General features: G+C 45.8%; 1 protein-coding gene across 1 annotated transcript; it reads left to right on the top strand.

The window, feature by feature from the left end:
* The first annotated feature begins 10797 nt into the window (after positions 1 to 10797).
* Positions 10798 to 26682, top strand: LOC101129074 (cysteine-rich protein 1-like). The gene has a single exon (XM_063704767.1). It carries the CDS (start codon positions 21895 to 21897, stop codon positions 22123 to 22125), a length of 231 nt encoding a protein of 76 aa, XP_063560837.1. The 5' UTR covers positions 10798 to 21894; the 3' UTR covers positions 22126 to 26682.
* Positions 26683 to 27147: the final 465 nt, after the last annotated feature.

Consider the following 27147-nt stretch of genomic DNA (forward strand, 5'->3'; position numbering starts at 1 on the left):
CCCAGGGGGCGGAGCTTGCAGTGAGCCAAGATCGCGCCACTGCACTCCAGCCTGGGCAATGAGCAAGACTCCGTCTCAAAAAAAAAAAAAAAAAAAATAGACTTGGAACAGTGGCTCACACCTATAATCCCAGCACTTTGGGAGGCAGAGGTGGGTGAATCACCTGAACCTAGGAATTTGAGATTAGCCTGGCCAACACAGCAAAACCCTGTCTCTACTGAAAATACAAAAATTATCCGGGTGTGGTGGTGTGTGCCTGTTGTCCCAGCTACTCAGAAGGTTGAGGCACGAGAATTGCTTAAACCTAGGAGGCGGAGGTTCCAGTGAGCTGAGATTGTGCCACTGCACTCCAGACTGGGTCTCAATAATAATAATAATAATAATGACCAAATGTCATTATGCATTACATGACTGTGTATGAATGCTCAAAGCTACATTACTCATCATAGAAAAAAGTAATTAACTGTCCATTAACTGATAAATGAATAAACACTCTCTGTATGAATAAACACAGCAGACTATGAAGGAAAACACACGACCGGCATGTGCTAAAGCGTTGATTAACTTCAAACATAGTATGTTAAATGAAGGAAGTCAGATTCCAAATATATATATGTGTTCATTTCTATTAAAGAAGGAGGAAATTTATGGAGATGGAATATCATAGCAGTGTTGCTTAGGGCTAGAGATGGGAGGGGGGATTAACTGCCAGTGGGCAAGAGAGAACTTGCACACAGTATCAATCTAATAAAGCATCAAATTGTATACTTTTCCAGTGGGTGAACTTTACGATGAGTTCACACCCAATAAAGGGCATATCTCTTGCACCCTGCCCTCTGCGGGTGGACGCCAGTTCCCAGAGGCTATCAGTGACTGAAGGTCCTTGTGATTTCCACGTGGTAGCTTCCGTGAAGGGCCCGGTGGGCAGAGGCCCTGGCTGAGTCAACAAGGCTGACAAGGCTCATGGCTGTGTTCTGGATGCAGGCCCAGCAGATGTTTGAGGGGGAGGTGGCGAGCCTGGAGGCCCTCCAGAGCACGGGCCTAGTGCAGGCGCCGAGGCACATGAAGGTCATTGATTTGCCGAGAGGTGGGGCCGCCTTTGTGATGGAGCATTTGAAGATGAGGAGCTTGAGCAGGTGAGCATGTGTGAGAGACCCATAGGCACACATGTGTACAGGCAGAGAGAGACTCAGAGAGAGACAGAGTGACACAGAGAGAGACAGAGATAGGGATGGGCGGAGTGAGACAGAGAAATGGAGTAGCCTCTGGCTGAGCCATCCACACAACTGCCCAGTTATCAGAGGCAGGACCAAGAGTTCCACCCTGCCATTCTTAATGGAGATTAAAAGTTACTGCTTTCTGATATATGACTTTTTTTTAAGATTAATTTGCTATAATGAGGCTGTATAAAGTAACTATATATTTTATATATATATATTTTTAAAACACAATCTTACTCTGTTGCCCAGGCTAGAGTGCAGTGGTGCAATCTCGGCTCACTGCAACCTCTGTCTCCAGGGTTCAAGTGATTCTCCCACCTCAGCCCCCTGGGTAGCTGGGACTACGGGTGCCCGCCACCACAACTGGCTAATTTTTTGTATTTTTAGTAGAGATGGGGTTTCACCATGTTGGCCAGGCTAGTCTCAAACTCCTGACTTCAAGTGATCCACCCACCTCAGCCTCTCAAAGTGCTGGGATTACAGGCATGAGCCACCGTGCCCGGCCTGCTTTGTACTTTATAGTACATTAATGCCAGTGCACTTTGGGCAGAATGAAGCTGATCTATGAATTATCCGGAGTCCTTATATTTTTTTATTTTTTCTTTTCTTTTCTTTTTTTTTTGAGATAGAGTATCACGCTGTTGCCCAGGCTGGAGTGCAATGGCATGATCTCAGCTCACTGCAACCTCCACCTCCTGGGTTCAAGCAACTCTCCTGCGTCAGCCTCCCAAGTAGCTGGGACTACAGGCACCCACCACCACGCCCAGCTAATTTTTGTATTTTTGGTAGAGACGGGGGTTTCACCATGTTAGCCAGGCTGTTCTCGAACTCCTGACCTCGTGATCCACCTGCATCGGCCTCCCAAAGTGTTGGGATTACGGGCGTGAGCCACCGCACCCAGCCTCTACATTTTTTTCTAGTTATTAAAGTCATACATAGTCATTGTATGAAATGTGGAAAATACAAACTCGTGTGAATACATAAAGCCACCTTAATTCCACCAGCAAAGAATAATCACTGTGAACATTCTGGCACATGATTGCCATCCCAGTGTTTTGTTTTGTTTTGTTTGTTTGTTTTTGAGATGGAGTCTCACTCTCTTGCCCACGCTGGAGTGCAATGGTGTGATCTTGGCTCACTGCAAGCTCCGCCTCCTGGGTTCACGCCATTCTCCTGCCTCAGCCTCCCGAGTAGCTGGGACTACAGGCACCTGCCACCACGCCTGGCTAATTTTTTGTATTTTTAGTAGAGACAGGGTTTCACCGTGTTAGCCAGGATGGTCTCAATCTCCTGACCTCATGATCCGCCCGCCTCGGCCTCCCAAAGTGCTGGGACTACAGGCGCCCACCACCACACCCGGCTAATTTTTTGTATTTTTAGTAGAGACGGGGTTTCACCGTGTTAGCCAGGATGGTCTCGATCTTCTGACCTCATGATCCGCCCGCCTCGGCCTCCCAAAGTGCTGGGACTGCAGGCGTGAGCCACCACGCCCAGCTGGCAATTGAAAAATTCTTAGCCCCAGGAGAAAGAAGTACAGGTGCTGAGGACAGGCCCTCTCCCAGACAGTTTGTTTATAAGCTGAGGCTGCCATTCATGTTTGACACTGTCTTGTCCGGAAACGGTATGTATCACGTTACGTATATTGCCAGATTTTCATACATGAACCAATTTGAAATGAAATAAAACAACAAAGCATCATGTCTATTTTGGACAAAAACAGGCAATCTTTCCTTACTGTGAGGTGGGACTCTTCCTCCAGCAGCCTCTCAGGGAGGCCAGGAGGACAGAGTGTCTGGCTGGCAGTGTATTGGCAGTGTTGCTTATGGATGACTCGGGGCCCTAGCTTGAGATGGACGCAGCACTGGCGTGCACAGGTGTGGTAGGTTTGCCGCATGGGCTCAGCTGCTGCTGGGCCATCCTCCTGGGTGGGAGAGGCTTGGAAAAGAGGAGCAGGACTGGGATGAGGTTCAGAGTCCTCAGCTGTGGAGCCAGAGGCCACCTAAACCAACAGGAAATGGGCCAGGCATGGTGGCTCAAGCCTGTAATCCCAGCACTTTGGGAGACCGAGGCGGGCAGATCACGAGGTCAGGAGATCGAGACCATCCTGGCTAACACGGTGAAACCCCGTCTCTACTAAAAATACAAAAAATTAGCCGGGCGTGGTGGCGGGTGCCTGTAGTCCCAGGTACTCGGGAGGCTGAGGCAGGAGAATGGTGTGAACCCGGGAGGCGAAGCTTGCAGTGAGCTGAGATTGCGCCACTGCACTCCAGCCTGGGCGACAGAGCGAGACTCCACCTCAAAAAAAAAAAAAAAAAATCGACGGGAAATGCTCAGTCTCCCCTGTGCCCAACTCTACACTGTGATGCAACAAGAGCGTCCCTCACCTCTTCCGCCACGTTGAACTTGCCGCTGAATTGCCACTATCTCCCTGACCTCTCCCTAGACCACCTCAGCCTCCAGGGACCTACATATGCCGCCGGTGCATTTCTCCTTTGTCACATAAGGTTTTGTGATTGACGAAAAGCAATCTTACTTTGGGGGCCTGGGTCTATACAAAATATTGTATTATATTTATTCACTAAGCCTATTTCTTAAAGATAATCAGTTACAGATATTTTGAAAATACAACGTCAGGTCACTTAAAAATACTCGCTGTTTCCCATGCGGTAGCTCTGCTCGCAGGCTTGCGTTTCTATCCCACGTCTGTGCTCCTTGGTCAGAGGCGCTCCTGCTCACACAGGCAGGAAGGGCGGCTCCTCATAGCGGGAGGTGTGGGCCGGGAGCTGATGCTCTAACTCTGCGGCACCAGGGAGCCTCAACGAGGCTGACGGGCCTCACTGACCACCAGGGGTCCTGCTGGTTCTAATTCATCAGTGTCCATGGGTAGCTCACAGAATTTGAGTATTTTTGAGGATTTTTTCCTGGCTTTATTGAGGCATAATTGAAAAATTTTAAAATGTGTATATATAAAGTGTACAATGTGAAGTTTTGATACATGCAGACTGTGAAATGACCACCATCAAGCTAATGAACATATCCATCGCTTCACATTGTTGCCATTTGTGTGTGTGCTGAGGATATTCGAGGTGCACTTTCTCATAGATCTCGAGCGTGCAGTTAATCACTATGAACTACGGTCACCATGCTGCGTGCCAGGTCTCCAGAACGTACTCATCGCATCACTGAAACTTTGTGCCCTTTCACCGTCTTCCCCATCTTTTTCATTCTCCGACACCACCCTTCTACTCTGTTTCCATGACTTGGACATTTTAGGCTAATGGCTGGGCAAAAATCTGTGGTATGTACACAGAGAGATGACATCAGCTATGTGAGCACGGGGGCCGCCTTTTAACCATGAGTGGTGTCTTGGAACTCCGTATGCCCAGGTACTTCCAGGCATATACATGGGGGTGGGTCACCCCTGCACTGCGACCAGTGAGCCTGCTGCTGAGTGATGAATGCCACCCAGTAGTCTTGAGCTTCCACATGCCCCGCCCCCCACCACTCACCCTGCAGCTCTCTCACAGAGAAGCTCAGGAGCCTGGGTCATTCTCTGTACCTCATTTTCCGAGGCGTGGGGCTGGAAAGCCCCTGGGCAAGGCTGTGGTGAGCCATGAACGCGTCAATGTGTGGAAAGCCCACAGCGGCGGTGGGGTTCCCTTGGAGAATGTAGATGAGGCACCTGTGCTGTGTAGGTGGGACACATCCCCTGAGGAGACACACTCCCACACACATTCACAGTCACACCACACGACACCCACACAGACCCCCCAGAGCTCCATGCACACAAACCCACCCACCTAGAGGGACATGGCTGCTCCAGGGACTGTACGATGTGGCCCCGGTTCTTTACCTGCAAAAACCACTCCTTCCACCACCCCTGCCTCGTGGCCAGCAGGAAAGCCCCGTCTTTCTTTTCATCTGGATTTTTCAGCAGCAAGTCAGTGATTGCAGAATACAGACTCCTTTCCTGAGGCCACCTACAATTACAGGAGAGAAGAGACCATGAATACCAAGTCACATACGTGGTGTTTCTCAGGCCTTTTGTTCCCCCTGTGAACACAGAATCCCAGATGGAAAGCAGTTGTCAAAGGCCCCAGAAGCCAGAATAGACGACCCCTTGGGGGAGGTGCAGGCTCTCCCTGGCAGACGCATCTCTCTAGTTCACTGTGGCTGCCAATCACAAAACTCTTAATCCAGAGAGAACTTGCTGCTGAGCAAAACTTCCCCTTTCACACAGCTTGAAGCCTGATGTTGCCCCTCCTGACTGTCCTTTCTAACCAGTGTCTTCTGCAAGAGTCGGCCAGAGTCAGTGCAGGCTGCTAGAACAATACCGGCTGGGCGTGGTGGCTCCTGGCTCTTATCCCACCACTTTGGGAGGCTGAGGCAGGTGGATTGCTTGAGGCCAGGAGATCAAGACCTGCCTAGACAACATGGTGAGACCCCCATCTCTACAAAAATAGAAAGAAAATTAGCCCAGTGTGGTGGTGTGTGCCTGTGGTCCCAGCTGAGATGGGAGGATCACTTGAGCCCAGAAGGTCAAGGCTGCAATGGACTCAGATCGCACCACTGCACTCCAGCCTAGGCAACACAGTGAGACCCTGTCTCCAGAAAACAAAAACAAAAACAAAAAAAACCCAATACCATGAGCGGAGTAGTTTAAACAGCAGATTTTTCTTTCTCACAGTTCTGGAGGCTAGGATGTTCACGAGCAAGGTGCTGGCACCATGGACCAACATGGCATGATCTTTAATGTCTATTGAAGAAGCTACATACTCTATGATTCAAACCATGCGTCATTTTGTAAAAAGGCAAACTCTAGAGACAATTTTAAAAATCAGCTGTTTCCAGTAGGGTGCAGTGGCTCACACCTATAATCCCCGCACTTTGGGAGGCCGAGGTAGGTGGATCACTTGAGGTCAGGAGTTTGAGACCAGCCTGGCCAACACGGTGAAACCCCGTCTCTACTAAAAATACAAAAATTAGCCAGATGTGGTGGCAGGAACCTGTAATCCCAGCTACTTGGGAGGCTGAAGCATGAGAATCACTTGGACATGGGAGGCAGAGGTTGCAGTGAGCCGAGATCGCACCACTGCACTCCAGCCTGGGTGACAGAGTGAGACTGGTCTCAAAAAAAACAAACAAAAACAGCAGTAAAAGGGAGAAGGAGTAACAGGTGGAGCACAGGAGTTGTCAGCAGCAGAATGATTCCCCATGAGTGCATGCAAGGTGGAGCAAGACATCGCAAATCAAAAAAAAAAAAAAAAAAATTGAAAATGCATAATAATCCATAATACCAATTAAGAAATTTAGTTAATAGGCCAGGCGCGGTGGCTCATGCCTGTAATCCCAGCACCTTGGGAGGCTGAGGTGGGCAGATCATGAGGTTAGGAGATCGAGAACATCCTGGCTAACACGGTAAAACCCCGTCTCTACTAAAAATACAAAAAATTAGCTGGGCATGGTGGCAGGCACCTGTAGTCCCAGTTAATTGGGAGGCTGAGGCAGGAGAATTGCTTGTACCCAGGAGGCAGATGTTGCAGTGGGCCGAGATCGTGCCAATGCGCTCCAGCCTGGGCAACAGAGTGAGACTTTGTCTCAAAAAAAAAAAAAAAAGGAAATGTAGTTAATAATTTGTAAATATTGGTTCATTAACCATAACAAAAGCACCATACTAATATAAGATGTCAATGATGGGGGAAATGGAGGAAAGGGGCACGTGCTAACTTCAGTATCTGCTCTATATTTTTGCTAATGTAAAACTTATCCAAATAACAATGTCTATTAAAGAGTCATTTGGCAACACTATTTTAGGGGAGATCTATTTCAGCAAATGTTTAACCATCAGTTAATGTCTAAACATGAGTTTGAGATGCATTTTGCTATTAAATGTGAATCGAAGTTGAGTTGTGAATGTATCTTTATGTGGTTGAAGCACTACTGATTGAATAGTTAATTAAAATTTTCTTATATGAATAACAATGTGGCTCAGCATTTTTATTTATTTTAAATATGCAACTTTGGAACAAACCTGCAATCATTACTCTTGAATCAACATAAGCATTGAGTATCCACAGTGCCGTCAGCTCACCATCTGCAGGTGCACCTGTGCTTGGTCAGGGGCCCTTTGTTGATTTGCTGCTGGACTCGGGCTGTACAGATTCTTGAAGGAGGAAAATGCTTTTCTCCTCAAATTCATCAGCTAAGATCCTGGGAAATGCACTCACAGCAAAGAGAGCTGCTGACATCTTGTTGGCAGAAGACCAGAGAAAATGGACGATAATTTATGCAGAGCTCAAATGGTGGATCCTATTGTTCACTGACTCCCCGCCAGAGCCTCTGAGTCAACGCTGGGCTTCCGGAAGATCTTGGTTTTCCATGTGCACTAAAAACACCTAAGAGAAAGGTTGTGTGGAAAATGCCTTTATGTAGATGAGACGGTCCAGAAAGGCAGCTGAGCAGAGTGACTGAGCATGGGGGCTGGGGCCTGAGGGCCTGGGCTCAATCCCACTCAGAGCCACGTGGACCAGGGAAGGTCCTGCAACCCCTCAGCCCCTGGTTCTCTGCATTGCTCTCTAAACACTTTACTAGGGTCGACTTGTTAGCATGATGAGGCTGAACATCACTGAACAGAGTTAAAGCTTTAGAAAATCTGGCTGATTCTTCAATGCTCCACGATCTCTCCATCATTAAATGCCTGAGAGAAGAAACTACACACTTGCTAGCAGGTGACCAGAGAGGGGACATGGATGTTCCAGGGCAGGGGAGGATGGAGGCTGGCTTTTCTTCGTTTGCCTGTGTGGGAGGCTTTACAGCTCATGGACAATCTGTGCCATTGTCTCCCGTGATCCCCACGTCAGCCCTGTGGGCAGGCAGAGCAGGAGCTGTGGCCTGCACTTTACAGTTGAAGGCATTCTCTTTAAGGGGGTCAGGCAACTTTCCAGTCACTGCACTGGTGTGTGATGCACCTGAGGCCTTGGAGCCAGAGATGTCTTTACCCTTGAGACCTCCAGATCGTGCTCTGGACCCCCCAAAATGTGAACTCCCCTGACTCTCTCAAGACGTCCTGACCCAAGGTTTCAGGGAGGGCCGATGCCCTGGAATAGGTGCCTGAGCCCAGAAAAGAGCTTGGACACATGACCCGGCCTCTGTCTCTTCCTTTCCATCCCAGACCTAAAACAGGATGCGGTTTATCTCAAATGAAGCCCCTTTGAAGGATGAGGGTGATTCAAAACAGGGCGATCCTTTCCTAGCAGGCTCACAGTCAGCTGCCATGGCCTACATGTTCCCAGTGATCAGTTGTCTGTAATGGACCCCTGCAGCCAACTGACACCTAATTGTACTAGACTTTCTAATACCCAACTGTATTACAGAGCAACATTCCAAACTGTCACATGACCACTTAGCTTCCCTCCACTTGACCAACGCTGGGTGAGCAGTTAACACCCTTTAATTGATAAGTGGCACCTGGGCTGGAGTGGTGGCTCAATGCACTCAGTTTATAAAGCTTCTCGCCTCGCTCAATGTTGATCTGAGCCATTGTCTGTGCAGCTGGACTAAGGCCTGGCTGAGGATGGGCAGTGGCTGTGCCAGCACAGAGTGGACAGATCCCTGTTCATTTCTTCCAAACCAAAGATCAGTGTCTTCAGACTCCTATTTCATCCCTAGGCCCTGCAGGGAAAATGCACAGAGTCAACTCCTTTCTCCTCTTAGAGGGACCCCTCGATAGCTACAGCCTGGAGACCCCTCCCCAGGACTGTCCCTGAAGACCACCCAAGTCCTCCTCCCCTCTTTCACCAAATGTTCATTCCACTAACCTGACAGGCCTGTCCCTTCTCATCACTCTCCCCAGCAGCACCCTAAACAGTAGGGGTCCTGTCCTCATCCCACCGCATTTATATCCACATCAAAAACCCCAGCCTTTCCTTTGAAAAACCAAAATGTGGCACATATACACCATGGAAGACTGTGCAGCCATGAAAAATGGTGAGTTCATGTCCTTCACAGGGACATGGATGAAGCTGGAAGCCATCATCCTCAGCAAACTAACTGAGGAACAGAAAATCAAACACCACATGTTCTCACTCATAAGTGGGAGTTGAACAATGAGAACACAGGAACACAGGGAGGGCAACATCACACACCGGAGTCTGTCGGGGTAGGGGGCAAGGGGAGGGAGAGCATTAGGACAAATACCTAATGCATGCAGGGCTTAAAACCTAGATGACAGGTTGATAGGTGTAGCAAACCACCATGGCACATGTATACCTATGTAACCCACACATTCTACCCATGTATCCCAGAACTTAAAATTAAAAAAAAAAAACAACCTGGGAATTAAGATTGCTAATGTATTGTGTTGGATTTTGGCGACAGTATTCAGAAGAGTTTGGCTTTTTTTTTTTTTTTTTTTTTTGAGACAGAGTCTTACTCTGTCGCCCAGGCTGGAGTGCAGTGGCGCAATCTCTGCTCACTGCAAGCTCTGCCTCCTGGGTTCACGCCATTCTCTTGCCTCAGGCTCCCGAGTAGCTGAGACAACAGGTGCCCGCCACCACGCCTGGCTAATTTTTTTTTTTTTTTTTTGTAGAGACGGGGTTTCACCGTGTTAGCCAGGATGGTCTCGATCTCCTGACCTCGTGATCCGCCCACCTCGGCCTCCCAATGTGCTGGGATTACAGACGTGAGCCACCGAGCCTGGCCCCAAGTTTGGCTTTTAATTCATGTTTCTTGACATGTCTTTTACACAATTTGCTATCATGATTTTCCCAGTTAAAAGAGAGGATTGTGAGTGTGTTCCTGCCATAAAAAATTGAAGTTATTTCTATTTAAAATATGAGATAGAGGCTGGTTGTTGTGGCTCACACCTGTAATCCCAGCACTTTTGGAAGCCAAGGCAGGTGGATCACCTGAGATCAGGAGTTTGAGACCAGCCTGGCCGACATGGTGAAACCCTGTCTCTACTAAAAAAATACAAAAATTAGCTGGGAGTGTTGGTGAGCATCTGTAGTCCCAGCTACTCAGGAGGCTGAGGCAGGAGAATCGCTTAAACCCAGGAGGCAGAGGTTGCAGTGAGCCGCGATCACGCCACTGCACTCCAGTATCACAGGACTACTTATGAAAATAATGAAAATTGGTCCCTGTCTTATCCCAAATGCAAAAATGATTTGAATCACACTCTTCATATAAGATCAAAAAGTATAAAGATTCTAGAAAAATATAAAATAACATCTTTATATCCTAAATAACATATATATCTTATATATATGTGTGTGTGTGTGTGTGTGTGTGTGTGTGTGTGTGTGTGTGTGTGTATGGTTGTTTTAGGACGCAAAGATACTAATCTTGAGAAAAAAAATTGGTCTACATAAATATTGAAACTAGCTGGCATAGCCAAAGTCCCCTTTAAGAAAATGACTTACAAAGCACAGAATGTCTAATGTTGGCCCCGGCTGTCAACATTGCCAATGTTGCTGCTGTCCTTGTGCAGACAACTTGTGGCTTTTCTTCAGAACCCTCGGATGCTGAGGGTGGCTGAGCTGGCCCTGCCTGGGCCACTGGCCCTAAACGGGACAGAGGGGGGGAGGGACTGTGGGTCAGAATCACAGCCCGCTGAAGAGAGGGGGTGTATGGAGCCAGGGAGAGAGGGTTTAGAGATCAGCCAGCCAGGGACAGGGGCAGACAAAACCTGTAGGTTCCTGTGGATGCCCTAGAATTGGGCAGTTCCTTCTGAGTGAGGCATGAAAGCAATGAGTGCTGAGCTGACAACTAATGTTGCAATTTTAAAAACTTAAAAATAAATTTTCAATTAGGCTGTGGAGCCTCAGAAGGGCTCACTCACAAATGGGATATTACCAAGGTCAGCCATCCGGAGGGAAGTCCCTAAGCACATAGAACATTAAGTGTACACCCCCCACGCAGCAAGTCCACTCTCGCTGAGATGGAAGGAAATGCGTAGGAGGAAGTCCTCACTGGTAACATTGTATCCGCAGCAACCAGGCTGCTCAGCACCAGGGTTTATTAACGACAGTGTAGTTTAAACAATGCTGACCTGTTGGAAGTAATGGAAGAGGTTCATATGCACACATGGATAAAATTAAATGTTTAAGCCTGACAAAAAATAAAAAACCAGATGAGGCCTAAAGAGGAAAAATTATTTACTTAAAAGATGCAAACACACTATGAATTCTTTAAGTATCTGTAGAGATGATTTGAAAGTCAGAGTGAAACCACATTATTTACACTTGAGTTGGTGACTCAGAGATGGAGGGAAACATGATCTGAAATGGTTATAAAGAAAAAAATATAAAAGAGAGGCCTTTAGGTGGCTAATGATGACAGTGTTAATAAGTGTGAGTAAACTCTGCTTCTGGGTCCTAGGAAACACCGACAGAAAATGCCACAAGTGCTCTGCTGGCATGGCTGGAAGGCAAGCGGCTACAGCCTCTTGCAGCCAGAGGGACACCTCCCTTCAACCCACACCCCTGGTGTTTAGGATTCCCAGCAGCCCTGTTACCTCTCTAACATCGTGAGCAGCTTTAGAAAGCAGGATCAGGACAGTCACAGGCCTCCACCTGAGATGCCCAGGTGTGTCAGAGAGGCAGGAAGGCTTTGGGGTCTGAGGACAGTGTGGGACAGTGGCAGACACTCCTGAGATGGCCTCTTCCAGCTGGGAAATGACTCAGAGCCTCCATGGGAGTTCGGCCATCACGGTGCCCACTGGGTAGGTTGGGTGGCATTGCTGACCTGCCAGGACACACCTCCCACCCACTGGGTCAGCTGCGAGAACCCAGGGTAGAGAAGCCAAGGAGCAGACAGGTCGCAAGCTCTTATTTGAATGCAGTGGCTCTGCCCCTGTGAAAGTTTTGGGAGATGTAAGGCCGCTTCGGGGAGCCCAGGCTCCACAGCAGAGCATCAGGAAGCAGAGTCACATCTGAACCATACCCTGGGCTCCTGTCCTGACCCTCCTCACTCACTGCACAGGGGAGGGGAGACTTCACCTGGGGGCAGGGGATCCACACGTGGCTCTGCTCCATACACCCCCTCTCCTCAGTGGGCTGTGATTCTGACCCACAGTCCCTCCCCTCTGTCCTGTTTAGGGTCTGTGGCTCAGGCACGGCCAGCTCAGCCACCCTCAGCATCCGAGGGTTCTGAACAAAAGCCACCGTTGTCTGCAGTGAGGACAGCAGCAACATTGGCAGTGTTGACAGCCGGGGCCAACATTACACAATCTTCACATGTACACCCTGTGAGCATTTTCTGTCATTCTGTGCTTTGTAAGTCATTTTCTTAAAGGGGACTTTTGCTATGCCAGCTAGTTTCAATATTTATGTAGACCAATGTTTTTTTCTCAAGATTAGTATTTTTGTGTCCTAAAACAACTACACACACACACGCACACACACATATTCACACACTCTATATCATATATATGTTATTTAGGGTATAAAGATGTTATTTCGTATTTTTCTGGAATCTCTATATTTTTTCATTTTATATGAAGAGTGTGAGTCAAATCATTTTTGAATTTGGGATAATGCAGGGACCAATTTTTACTGCACTGAAGGCACTGCAGACCTGAAGCCGTTAAAGAGATGGGAGTAGTTGCTGTAGTTTGTACAGCAGGGCCTGAGTTTTGGTGAGGAAGGGTGGGAGCAGTGACGCACCCACTCAGAGCTGGTGCAGCCACTGTCCCTTCTCAGCCAGGCATGAGGCCAGGCTGCTCTGATCAATAGGCAGTGAGACCCTGGGAGCTTGCAGACTTCACTCCTTGAGCCGTCCAAGCACCAGCCCTGCAGGCCACTTTTTCAGTTAATGAATCCTATTAACTGCCCAGCAGCCCAGTTTGGTCAGTTGGGAGGTGAATCTAATTCTAAGGGCAACTGTCACATGGGCACTTGGTTTGGAATGTCCTGGGTTCTGAGTCAGTTGAAAGTCAAGAAGGCTACTGGTCATTCGGGGCGGTCACCTGACCACAGGGAAGCCTCCCCACAAGGCAGCTACAGAGTCAAGTGCTAGGGCAAATAGACATAAATTTGGACCCCTGGGCCTTCGGCAGGGCTGCTTCTGGGGAAAGTCATTGCATTTTGGGTCAGGGGTTGAAATGTAAAGCTGGGAGTTGAATCAAGATTTGGGCCCTTCTCTTGGGTCAAGCAACTTCTCCAGGCATCAATGTCTCCCTGCAGCAGGCGCAGGGGTGGGAGGATTTGGGAAAGGAGTGAGGAGGGTCCGTGCTTTGGAGTCCAGGGCATGGACTCCTGGTCTCAGGCGCTCAGGAGTCTCCATCTCCAGGGAACCAACTAAATTCCCTGCCTTAGCTTCATTACTCCTCAGTGTTGTTACTACTCTGAGCAAGTCCCTGAATCTCTCTAAATTTCAGTGCCCTGAATCATAAAAGTCTCAACCCCTACTCTGCCCAGCCCACATCACTTACTTATAACAGATTTTTTTCCATGAGCTGTAAAGCATTATGCCCATGCCATGTGGAAAAGTGGGGCCCTATCCTCCCCGGCCTTCCATGTCACCTCTCATGGACCTGTCCTGATGCTGCACGTCTTTATCCTTCCAGATATGTAGTCATTGAACTTATGTGGGCAGCACTTAGGAAATGCCCATCATTTTTCTTTGGGCTGTGTATTGATCTTTAGCCTCATAGCATGATAGTAATAAGCAGGCCCTAGTAACGTGTTCACATCCCAGAACAGGGAGCTGAGGACAGAGGGGCTGAGTGACATTCCCAGGCACACGTGGCTTTGATTTCAGGCCATCAGACACCAGCACTCATGCTCCAGTCACTGTGTTGTGCTGACTGTCCACATTGTATCATCTGAAGAAAGCCACTGTTCCCACACAGTCCATCTGTAGGGTATTTTATGCACCCCAAACTGCAGGATCCCAGTTCGTATGCCCACTTTCATTCAGGTGGCTCCACTACACAGCTAATGAGAAAGAGATGCAAAATTTGCAATACCTTTTTCTCTCTTATACATGCATTTGGACAAAGAGAAAAATATAATAGATTCAAATAAAAAATGTACAGGGGGATGGATCCTTGGAGAAGAAAATGTAGCCCCTGGTCCCCAGCTGTTCAATGCTTCAAAATAGGCTCTGGGCAAAGAACAAGGTTAAGCCTCAAATAGCATCGTATACACCCCACTCCATTAAAATCACTGTGGGAATTGAATCATGGAGTTGAGTCATCAGTAATGATTGCAGGTTATTCAGTGCACCATATTTACAGACAATAGATAAGTTTTAGGTCGTATTCTTCTGTATCAAAATAGAATTCACAGTCCATAAATTACCTGTTTGAAGGATAAAATTCCATGGTTTTTAGTATATTTTGGTCTTGCCATCATCCCCACTACCTAATTTCCGTTCATTTTCATCATCCTGAAAAGAAACCCCCTGCTCATACCAGCCAACCCCATTCTCTCCACCCGCCATGCCCTGGGAACCTCTAATCTGCTTTCTCTGAAAAATTTTTTTTTTGTTTGTTTTTTTGAGGCAGAGTTTCGCTCTTGTTGCCCAGGCTGGAGTGCAGTGGCGTGATCTCGGCTCACGACAACCTCCGCCTCCCGGGTTCAAACAATTCTCCTGCCTCAGCCTCTCAAGTAGCTGGAATTACAGGCATGCGCCACCACGCCCAGCTAATTTTTGTATTTTTAGTAGAGACGGGGTTTCACTGTGTTAGCCAGGGTGGTCTCGATCTTCTGACCTCGTGATCTGCACACCTCGGCCTCCCAAAGTGCTGGGATTACAGGCGTGAGCCACCACGCCCAGCCTTCTCTGGATTGTTTTATCCTGGACATTTCATACACATAGAATCATACGATAGGCTGCCTTTTGTGTCTTCTTTCAGTAAGCAGAATGTATTCATGTGCCTTCGTGTTGTGACATGTATCCGTACCTCACCTGTTTATGGCTGAGTAACATCCATTGTGTGAATATAACTCATTTTTCATTTATCAGTTGATGGACAGATGGGTTATTTCCATTTATTGGCTACTATGAATAGTGCCACTTGAAATATTCATGTTCAAGTTTTTGTGTGAACATATCTTTTATTTCTCCTGGGTGTACACCTAGGAGTGGAATTGCTAGGCCATATTGTAAACCTGTGCATAACTGTCTGAGGAACTGCCAAATCTTTTGTATTTGTACAAGCAATGTAGGAAGGTCTCAATTTCCCCACATTATTGCCAACACTTGTTTGTTTTTTCCAAAAAATCAGAAAGCATTTATTACACTGAAATGCGTACATTTCTATGCCACTCAGTATAATTTCAAGTTTGATCAGCATCTAAGTATTTTTACCCCACTTCTAACACCTGATGAGGAAATCAAAATAAGCACACAGCATTAAATGACATTTATTGTTTCATAAATCTTGAGACCCGAAAAGGAATGGTAAATCGACAAGCAAAACTTTTAAAACAAGAGATAAGGGCCAGGCACTGTGGCTTATACCTGTAATCTCAGCACTTTGGGAGGTCAAGGTGGGCGAATCACCTGAGGTCAGGAGCTCAAGACCAGCCTGGCCAACACGGTGAAACCCCGTCTCTACAAAAATTAGCTGGGCATGATGGCAGGTACCTGTAATCCCAGCTACCTGGGAGGCTGAGGCAGGAGAATCTCTTGAAGCCTGGAGGCGGAAGTTGTGGTGAGCTGAGATCTCACTACTGCACTACAGCCTGGGCGACAAGAGCCAGACTCCATCTCAGAAAAAAAAAAAAAAAAAAAAAGATAAGCTCACTTCTTTCTCCAGTGAGTGGCATAGAAAACATGTAGTCACATGAGAGCAATGGGAAAAAGTTAGAAAGTTCTCTGCCTATAAGGTCTATAGGAGTTACAGATATTTTCAAATCGAAGATGAAAATAGACCGTGCTTCTTTGTAGCAAATAATTAACCCCCTTTATGAATAAAACATAAAATGTCAAAGCTTTTACCCTCTGAGGTGGTTTGTCTTCTGGGAGAGATTTCAAACTCAAAATTACTCATTTCCTATTTTTGCCTGAACAAAGATGAGGATCAAATAGTACATTCAAACCTGGGTAAATGAACACAGATGCTACAATTAAAATGAAGCTTAACTAAAAAAAAATTTGGGCTGGGCATGGTGGCTCATGCCTGTAATCCCAGCACTTTGGGAGGCTGAGGTGGGCAAATCACAAGGTCAAGAGATCAAGACCAGCCTGGCCAACATGGTGAAACCCTGTCTCTACTGAAAATACAAAAATTAGCTGGGCATGGTGGTGCATGCCTGTAGTCCCAGCTACTCAGGAGGCTGAGGCGGAGAATTGCTTGAACCTGGGAGGGGGAGGTTGTAGTGAGCCGAGATCATGCCATTACACTACAGCCTGACGACAGAGCGAGACTCCGTCTCAAAAACAAACAAAAAAAATCAGAATTATTGTAATTTTTATTTGTGACTCCACTTTTCCTTTTCTGCAGGGCTAGACTAAATTCATTTAAAATAATTATAAATCTATTTTGGTGGATACACAACATGTAAAGTTGTAATTTGTGATATGAGTAACGTAAAATGGACAGGCACAAAGCTGCATAAGAGTGAAGTTTTAGTATGTGATTTAAGTTAAGTTGATACTAATTCAAATTAGATTGTGATAACTTCAGGATATTATATGTAATCTCCATGAAAATCACAAAGAAAATACGTAAAGAATATAGATGAAATGAGAAAGGAATCAAATAGTGTAAGTATTTTAAAAGTCAGTCATGGAAGGACCAGAAAATTCATAGATAATGTGGAAATTAAACAACACACTGTTAAAAGCCCAATAAGTCAAAGATGAAATCCCAAGGGAAATTAGAAAATGTCCTGAGAAAAATGAAAATGGAAACACAACATACCCAAACTTCCGGCAGGCAGCCAAAGCAGTACTAAGAGGTAGATGCATAGTGATAATTGCTGACATTAAAAATGAAGAAACATTTCAAATCAACAACTTTATACCTTACATAACTAGAAAAAGAAGGGCAAACTAAACTGAAGCTAGCAGAATGAAGGCAATGATAAAGCTTAAAGCAGAGATAAACAATTGAAAACCAATAAAAATAGGTAAATTAGATAACAAAAAGGACATTACTAATAGAGTGAGAAGGCAACCTATGGAATGGGAGAAAATATTTGCAAACCATATATCTGATAAGGGGTTAATATCCAGAATATGTAAAGAAATCCCAGATGGGCACAGTGGCTCATGCCTGTAATCCCAGCACTTTGGGAGGCTGAGGCAGGTGGATCACCTGAGGTCAGGTGTTTGAGACCAGCCTGGTGAACATGGTGAAACCCTGACCCTTCTAAAAATACAAAAATTAAGCCAGGCATGGTGGCTGGCGCCTGTAATCCCAGCATTTTGGGAGGCTGAGGCGGGCAGATCGCTTGAGCCCAGGAGTTGGAGACCAGCCTGGGCAACACGGCAAAACCCATCTCTAGTTTTTTTTAAAAAAGGAAAAAAAATCAAAGAGGAGAAAACACTTCCTAACTCATTATATAAGGCCCTCCTTACCCTGATGCCAAAAAGAGACAAAGATGCTACAAGAACATAAAACTACAGTATCCTTTATCAATATTAATTCAAAAATCAATGAAATACTAGCAAACCTTATACCATAATGAATGGATTATATAGCAGGAGCACATGGAATTTTTTCTCAGAATGGAAGGATCGTTCAACATAGGAAAATCAGTCAAAGTAATACACCACATTAATAGAATGAAGGAGAAAAAAGCACATGGTAGAGAAAAAGCTTTGACAAAACTCAACTCATTTTTGATAAAAACAAGGAATGGCCGAAAACTCCCTTAACATAAAAAAGACATAGATGACAAACCCACAGCTAACACCATACTCAATGCTGAAAAACTCAAAGCTTTTCCCCTAAGGCTATAAACTAGACAATGATATTGGCTTTCATGACCTTAATAAATTATTGTGGTAAGAAAACCCATGAGACATACCCTCCTAACTACTTTTTGTTTTCGTGGGGGTATTTTTTGTTTTTTGTTTTTTGTTTTTTGTTTTTTGTTTTGAGACAGAATCTCGCTGTGTTGCCCAGGCTGGAGTGCAGTGGTGCGATATCGGTTCACCACAACCACTGCCTTTGGGTTCAAGCAATTCTCCTGCCTCAGCCTCTCGAGTAGCTGGGATTGCAAGCACCAGCCACCATGCCTGGCTAATTTTTGTATTTTTAGTAGAGACAGGGTTTCACCATGTTGGCCAGGCTGGTCTGAAACTCCTGACCTCAGGTAATCCGCCCACCTCGGCCTCCCAAAGTGTTGGGATTACAGGAGTGAGCCACCGTGCCCAGCCTACTTTTTTTTTTTTAAGTGTAGAGAATAGTACTGTTAATTATAGATATGTTGGTATACAGCAGATCTCTGGCACTTAATTCATCTTGCTTAACTGAAACTTCATGCCTGCTTATTAGATATTTTCCCTTTCCCCCAGTCCCTGGCAACCACCAATCCACTCATTGATTCTATGTATTTGATCATCTTAGATACCTAATATAATTGGAATTATGCAGTATTTGTCCTTCTGTAACTGGCTTACTTCACCTAGGGTAATGTCCTCAAGGTTCATCCACGTTGTCGCATATTGCAGAATTTCTTGATTTTAAAAAGCTGAATAATATTCTGTTGGATGTGTATACCATGTTGTCTTTATGCATCCACTGAGAACATTAGGTTTTTTCTGTATCTTAACTATTGTGAATAGAATTTATGAACATGGAAGTGCAGGTATCTGAGATGCTGATTTCAATTTTGGATAAATACCCAGAAATAGAATTGCTAGATCATTTTGTAGTTCTATTTTTAACTTTTTAAAGAAGCTCCATACTGTTTTACATAGCAGCTGCACCATTTTGCATCCTCACCAGCAGCATAAAAGGGTTCCAATTTCTCCATATTTTTGCCAGCACTTGTTATCTTTTTTTTTTTTTTTTTAAAGGCAATCCTGACAGGTGTGGGGTGATATTTCATTGTGGGGTTTTGTTTGCATTTTCCTGATAATTAGTGAATGTTGAGTATTTTTCATATACCTGTTGGCTATTTATATGCTGTTTTGGAAGAAGTCTTTAGCTCATTTTTAATTGGTTGGTTTATTTTTGCTATTGATTTGTAGGAGTTTCTTACATATGTTGGAAATTAACCCCACTTTTTCTATTTAGTATAGTATTGGAAGTCCCAGCCAGAGTAATTAGGTAAGAAATAGAAATAATTCAGCTGGGCGCGGTGGCTCACGCCTGTAATCCCAGCACTTTGGGAGGCCGAGGCGGGCGGATCACGAGGTCAGGAGATTGGGACCACGGTGAAACCCTGTCTCTACTAAAAATACAAAAAATTAGCCAGGCGCGGCCGGGCACGGTGGCTCACGCCTGTAATCTCAGCACTTTGGGAGGCCAAGGTGGGTGGATCACTTAAGATCAGGAGTTCGAGACTAGCCTGATCAACATGGTGAAACCCCATCTCTAGTAAAAAAAAAAAAAAAAAAAAAAAAAAAAAAATTAGCTAGGCTTGGTGGCTCAAGCCTGTAATCCCAGCTACTTGGGAGGCTGAGGCAGGAGAATCACTTGAACCCAGGAGGCAGAGGTTGCAGTGAGCTTAGATCACACCATTGCACTTCAGCCTGGGCCACAAGAGCGAAACTCCATCTCAAAAAAAAAAAAAAATATGTATTCAAGATAACATAATCTTATATGTCAAAATTTTTAATTTCCACCAAAAAAACACAGCGCTAATAAAGGAATTCATCAAAATTGTTGTGTACAATTCAATACACAAAAATCAGTTGGAATTCTATAAACAAGCAGTGAACAATTCAAAAGGAAATTAAGAAAAATTATGTTTACATTAACATCAAAGAGAAGAAAATACTTAAGAATTAGCTTAACCAAGGAGATGAAACGTGTATAAACTGAAAACTACAAACATTGCTGAAGGAAATGAAAGAGAACGTAAATAAATGGAAAGGCAACACGTTTATGGTTTGGAAGACTGACTATTGTTAAAACGACAGTGCTGTACTACCTAAAGTGATCTCTAGATTCAATGCAATGCCCATCCAAATCCCAACAGTGCTTTCTGCAGAAATAGAAAAACCCATCCAAAAACTAATATACAGTCACCAGGGACCCCGAATAGACAAAACAATCTTTAAAAAGATGACCAAAGATTTATACTTCCTAATTTCTTCAAAACTACAGTAATCAAGACAATATGGGACTTTTGTAAGGAAAGAAATATAGACCAATGTAATAGAATTGAGAACCTAGAGATAAACCCTAACATACATGGTCAAATGATTTTCCACAGGATGCCAAGACCATTCAAGACAGAAAGAATAGTCTTTTTCAGCAAACGGTGCTGGGTAAACAGGATATCCACATGGAAAAGAATGAAGATGGTACATTGCCTAACACCATATAACCATAACTCAAAATGGATCAGAGATGTAAGTGTAAGAGCTAAAAACTCTACAACTCTTAGAAGAAAAGATGGGGGACAAGTTTCATGACATTGGATTTGGCAATAATTTCTTGACTGTGGCACTAAAAGCACAGGCAACAAAAGAAAAAATAAATTGGACTTCATCAAAATTTAAACCTTTTGTGTATAAAAGGACTTTACTAAGTGAGTTAAAAGACAATACACAGAATGGGATAAAATACTTTATCAGAGACACTACATCTGGAAACTGCAAATCATGAAAGGACTGAGAATGTTTGAGGGTCAGGTAAAATTATGGTTAAAATATGGTTAAAGGCTGGGTACGGTGGCTCACTCCTGTAATCCCAGCACTTTGGGAGGGCGAGGTGGGTGGATCACGAGGTCAGGAGTTCTAGACCAGCCTGGCCAATATGGTGAAACCCCATCTCTACTAAAAATACAAAAATTAGCTGGGCGTGGTGGTGGGTGCCTGTAATCCTAACTACCTGGGAGGCTGACACAGGAGAATCACTTGAACCCGGGAGTTGGAGGTTGCAGTGAGCCAAGATCACGCCACTGCACTCCAGCCTGGGCAACAGAGCAAGGCTCCGTCTCAAAAAAAAAAAAAAAAAAAAAGGGTAAAATGAGGGAAGAGCAGTGGGAGATGGAGGTGGGTGTTTGGGTGTAAGTAGGGTTTGATTGTGAAGGCTTTGTGTGTGTCCTGGACTAAAATATGTGCCCTTTATCCTCCTGGACATGAGCAGTCGACTTTTTTTTTTTTGAGATGGTGTCTCGCTCTGTCATCCAGGCTGGAGTTCAAGGGCGCTATCTTGGCTCACTGCAAGCTCCGCCTCCCGAGTTCACACCATTCTCCTGCCTCATCCTCCCGAGTAGCTGGGTCTACAGGCGCCCACCACCACACCCGGCTAATTTTTTTGTTTTTTGGGGGTTTTTTTTAGTAGAGACTGGGTTTCACTGTGTTAGCCAGAATGGTCTCGATCTCCTGACCTCGTGATCTGCCCGCCTCAGCCTCCCAAAGTGCTGGGATTACAGGCGTGAGCCACCGCGCCCGGCCGAGCAGTCAACTTCTTAACCCATTAGTAAATTGCAGGCAGTGGTGAATCGTGATTGGACTCCTGCTTTAGAAACCTCCACACAGTCTCGCGCCTGCAGCCCGTCCCGCGCCAGCCGCTGCGGCCTGCACCGGACCCAGAGCCGCCATGCCCAAGTGCCCCGCGTGCGACAAGGTGTACTTCGCCGAGAGGGTGACCTCTCTAGGCAAGGACTGGCATCGGCCCTGCCTGAAGTGTGAGAAATGTGGGAAGACGCTGACTTCCGGGGGCCACGCTGAGCATGAAGGCAAACCCTACGGCAACCACCCCTGCTACGCCGCCATGTTTGGGCCTAAAGGCTTTGGGCGGGGTGGACCCGAGAGCCATACTTTCAAGTAAACTTGGGTGGGGGAGACTCCATTCTTGGCCGCTTCCTGGGCCACTGTCCAGGCAAATGCCAGGCCTCGCCCCCAGATGCCCAGGGCTCCCTTGTAGCCCCTAATGCTGTCAATAAACCTGAACACTTGGGAGAAAAAAAAAACAACTCCACACAAACAGCTGAGTGGAGAATGGACTTGAGTGGCAGATCTAGTGAAAGATAAAGAAAATTCACAGGAGACCTTGTGGGGCTCTAGGAAGGAGATTGAGACAGAGGTGGGGTTTCTGGGTGGAGATGAAAGGTTTGAGGGAAGATTAGAGGTGAAGCCTGCGGAGAGGCAAGCATTAAGAGCAACCCTAAGACTTCAAGCCCCAGAGCCTGATCTGAGTGCATGAGGCCACGATTGATGGAAGGAAATTTAGAGCAGGACCAGATGATGTGGGCAACAGGGAGAACCAGGAGTTCACTTTGGAATGGGATGTCTTTGGTGCATTCAGGACTCTGTGTCAAGATGTCTAACAGGCAGTGGGAGAGTGGGATGTGCAGACTGGTCAGGAGTGAAATCTGGGCCAGGCAATCCTAGCACTTTGGGAGGCCGCGGCGGGCGGATCACTTGAGGTCAGGAGTTCAAAACCAGCCAGGCCAACGTGGTGAAACCCCGTCTTTACTAAAAATACAAAATTTAGTGAGGTGTGGTGACGGGTGCCTGTAATCCCCGCTACTCAGGAGGCTGAGCCAGGAGAATCACTTGTACCTGGGAAGTGGAGGTTGCAGTGAGCCGAGATTGTGCCACTGCACTCCTGCCTGGGTGACAGAGCAAGACTGTCTCCAAAAAAAAAAAAAAAGGAGATCTGGGCTGGAGTTATCCATGTGGGAATCCTTCTCTTCAGGAACACGGTTTGAGCACCTGCCCTGTACCGGTCACTGGGTGTGGTGTCAGGGATGCCTCTGTGAATGAGATGCCATGGGCTCATCACCAGGAAGGGGGCACACAAGCACTGGGCATCTCCTGTGAAAGTACTGTGCTAAATGGCCCCAAGCAGTGGTCAAAGAGCCCCACATCCAGTCTGGGCACTTCAGGAAGCATCCCTGAGGAAGAGCCACGTGAGTGGAGACTTGGGGAATTGGCAGGGGTCAGCCAGGCACAGACAGATGAGAAAGATGCCTGAGGAAAAAAAAACATGTGCAGAGGCCAGACTGAGAGAGCGCAGGCCCTGCAGGCACATAGAGACATTCAGTGCGGCTGAAGCACAGGGACCGGGGACCTGGAGTGGAGGTTGGCCACAGAGATGGGGCTGGAGGAACGGACGAAAACTTGATGAGCCAGGCAAGTGGAGGGTTGGGACTTCACCCAGTGGACCCTTGCATCCAAAGTCTTATATGTTTTTCTTTTTTTTTTTTTTTGAGATGGAATCTTGCTCTGTTGCCCAGGCTGGAGTGGAGTGGTGCAATCTTGGCTCACTACAACTTCCGCCTCCCAGGTTCAAGCAATTCTCCTGCCTCAGCCTCCCAAGTAGCTGGGACTACAGGTGTCTGCCACAACGCCTGGCTAGTTTTTGTATTTTTAGTAGAGATGGGGGTTTCACCATATCGGCCAGGGTGGTCTCGAACTCCTGACCTTGTGATTCACCAGCTTTGGCCTTCCAAAGTGCTGGGGTTACAGGCATAAGCCACTGCACCCGGCCTTATATTTTTCTTAATTCTGGAAAGTTCTCAGTTGCTTTTCTTTCTCTCTCAAAGACTTCGGTTCCATGAAGCGGAGTTAATCACACTCCTTAGTTCATGGTGTTCTGCCATCTGCAGACTGCCCAAGACCGTCTCTTATGTTCTTTATCTACTTTTCCCATCCCATTCCTCCTTCCTTCCCCAACACATCATTAAATACATATGGCTCCTGGGGAATATACGGTGATGTTTTATGCATATGCATGTGTATAAAATTTACATAAATGCAATGGGACTTAGTCTTTAATCTTCCCCCTCACCCATTTTGGCTCTGTTTTTTGTTTTTTTTTTGTTTTTTTTTTTTTTTCCTTTTTTTTGGAGACAGAGTCTGGCTCGGTCACCTAGGCTGGAGTGCAGTGGCGCGATCTCAGCTCACTGCAAACTCCATTTGGCTCTATTTTTAAAGCTCTTCGTTTCTTCTTGAGATGTAGTCTCACTCTTACTGTCCAGGCTGGAGTGCAATGGTTGGTCTCAGCTCACTGCAACCTCCGCCTCCTTGGTTCAAGCGATTCTCCTGCCTCAGCCTCCCGAGTAGCTGGGGATTACAGGTGCCCACCACCACGCCTGGCTAATTTTTGTATTTTTAGTAGAGATGGGGTTTCACCATGTTGGCCAGGCTGGTCTTGAACTCCTGACCTCAGGTGATCCACCCACCTCGGCCTCCCAAAGTGCTCGGATTACAGGCATAAGCCACCGCTCCTGTCCAAAGCTCTTCGTTTCTATGTGCACACCCAATTCATGACATCTGGCTGCTGCTCACATACTCCTGTAATCATGGACACCTAGGTTGCTTCCAACTCCCAAGCACTACAAAGGAGCAGCACGAGGGAACTCAAGAGTTGACGGAACTGTCCTGTACCTTAACTGTAGTGGTGGATACATGACTGTATGCATTTGTCAAAACTCATAGATCTATACATCTAAAATATTGAATTTCACTGTATGTAACTTTAAAAATTCAATGAAAATACGGTGGTGGTGAACATCCCTTCAACTTCCTTCTTATAGATGAGAATTTCTCTAATTCAGGGTTTCCTGGCACTACTGACATTTTGAGCTGTAGAGTTCTTTGTGGTGGGAGGGCTGTTCTATGCATGGCAGGATGGTGAGCTGCATCCCTGGCCTCTACCCACTAGACACCACTAGCATCTCCCCACCCAAGTTGTGAACCAAAAATGTGTCCATACATTGTCAAATGCACTCCGAGATCAAAACAGTCTTTTGGAAGCCACTACCCCACCCTCTTGTGTACCAGGATATCTAGGTACATATTTACATAAATATGAGTTTACATCATAAATTTGTGTCAAAGCAGGCACAGAGCTCAGTTTTCCTGTTTATCAGTATAGTTATTGTGAAGCATGCTACACTACAACAGAAGAACGTAGTAATACGTGAATGCATCAGTTAATCACCAAATAACCACCCATATAATCACAGCCCAGGCCAAGAAGCCTCTCCCATGACCTACCTTCTGTTTCATTCTCTCCTTAAGCAGTGTCAAACATGCTGCTATACCCATCCTGAGTTATTTGTTATGTTTTTCAGTTTTGGAATCTCCAAACTGGTTCTTTTCTACAGTTTGCTCAACATTTAAATTTTACCTCTTGGAATACTGTTGATAACTCACATGACTTGAGCACCTATGGTTCTATTTCTGTTGTCTTGTTTCCTCGGCTTTGTCTTATTGTCCTCTTATATTGGTTGCTGTTGAACAAGTACCATATATTGCATGGAAATATTAGATTGATGACAAAGATGTTAGTATCCTGCAGAGAGACTGTTTGCTTCTGGCTGATGACTGTGGGGTATTAACGATCCAGGTGGTTTAAAGGTGGGTTCTGTACTGGGAAGTCTTATCTTTGTCAAGCTCCTTACTACACCGTATCCCTGAGGGTCTCAAACCAGAGTGTGCAAGTTACCTACAACCCTCCATGCTGCTACTGGACTTCAGTATTTTTTTCAAACAGACTCACAAATATGTCAAAACAAACCTGACTTCTCACTCAGTGGCTCCTTCCAGAATCTGTGGCATAAGAAGCAGTCCCAAATACCAGGGTCATATTCCTGATTTCCTTCTGCCAGATATTGGCACTGTTTTCTCTGCTTTCCCATCCCTTTTGTTAAATATAGTGAACCCCAAGTTTCTCTTCAAAGAATCAGTATGTCACTGTGTTCAGCTCTCTTAGATTCTCCATTTTAAAGTTTAACTTCCTGGTTCCCTTTGCCCACTTGCTTCTAGTTTTGGTAAACAACTTTCACACCAGTCTTAATCAGTAGTTGGCGTCTGTTCCCCTGGTCACCTGCTCTATCCTGACTCACCCCTGGTAAACTTGCTCTTACCTCAGTCGCCTTTAGTTACCTGTTCTAACCTTCCTTTCTGCCAAACTACTCACCCCACCACTCCAGCTTGTACTCCTGCTTTTTTTAAAAAACAGCCAATCAGAATTAGCTTAGACTGTGTGGTCCAACCGTAACCAATAAGGGAATGACACAGCAGTAGGGGCCACCTGCATGAGGAATAAGAACTCCTTCTCTTCCCCTGTCCAGGTGTGCTCTCACCATTGTTCCATCTGCAATGAGCACTGTTTCTGCAGAAAATAAAAACTGCCTTGCTGAGAAAATTAATGTTTGAGTGCTATTCCTTTGCAGCACCAGGGAACAAGCATTTTGTTTCTAACACTTTGATGCTGTTCAACTTTCTAATATTTTCTTCAGCTTTGAGCTGTACTCAGTGCAAAGATCAATATGTTGTTTATTTGTTATTGCCAGAGTCAAGTTCATTTTTTGAATTATTGTATTGCTACATCATAGACTAAATGGATTTCTTATGGATTTTTTTTTTTTTTTTTTTTTTTGAGACAGGAGTCTTACACTCTGTCACCCCGACTGGAGTGCAGCGGTGCAATTTTGCCTCACTTCAACCTCTGCCTCCCAGGTTCAAGGGATTCTCCTGCCTCAGCCTACCAAGTAGCTGGGATTACAGGTATGTGCCAGCATGCCCAGCTAATTTTTGTATTTTTAATAGAGACAGGGTTTCACCATGTTGGCCAGGCTGGTCTTGAGCTCCTGATCTCAAGTGATCCACTCACTTCAGCCTCCCAGAGTGTTGGGATTACAGGCGTGAGCCACCACACCCAGCCCTGACAGACCTTTAATTAGCACTCCCAACCCTGGCTCAACAACGTGAAACTTAGGTGTTGTGATACATTACAGACATTTTTATCTGTAAGCCTCTGAAATGAGACTCGTCTTGGAAATATTGAATACCCAGCTTCCTTCACCCAATTTATAAAGAACTAATAGGCTAATTGGAT

Source organism: Gorilla gorilla, chromosome 23 (genome assembly GCF_029281585.2).
Source record: "Gorilla gorilla gorilla isolate KB3781 chromosome 23, NHGRI_mGorGor1-v2.1_pri, whole genome shotgun sequence".
NCBI classification, from domain to species: Eukaryota; Metazoa; Chordata; class Mammalia; order Primates; family Hominidae; genus Gorilla; species Gorilla gorilla.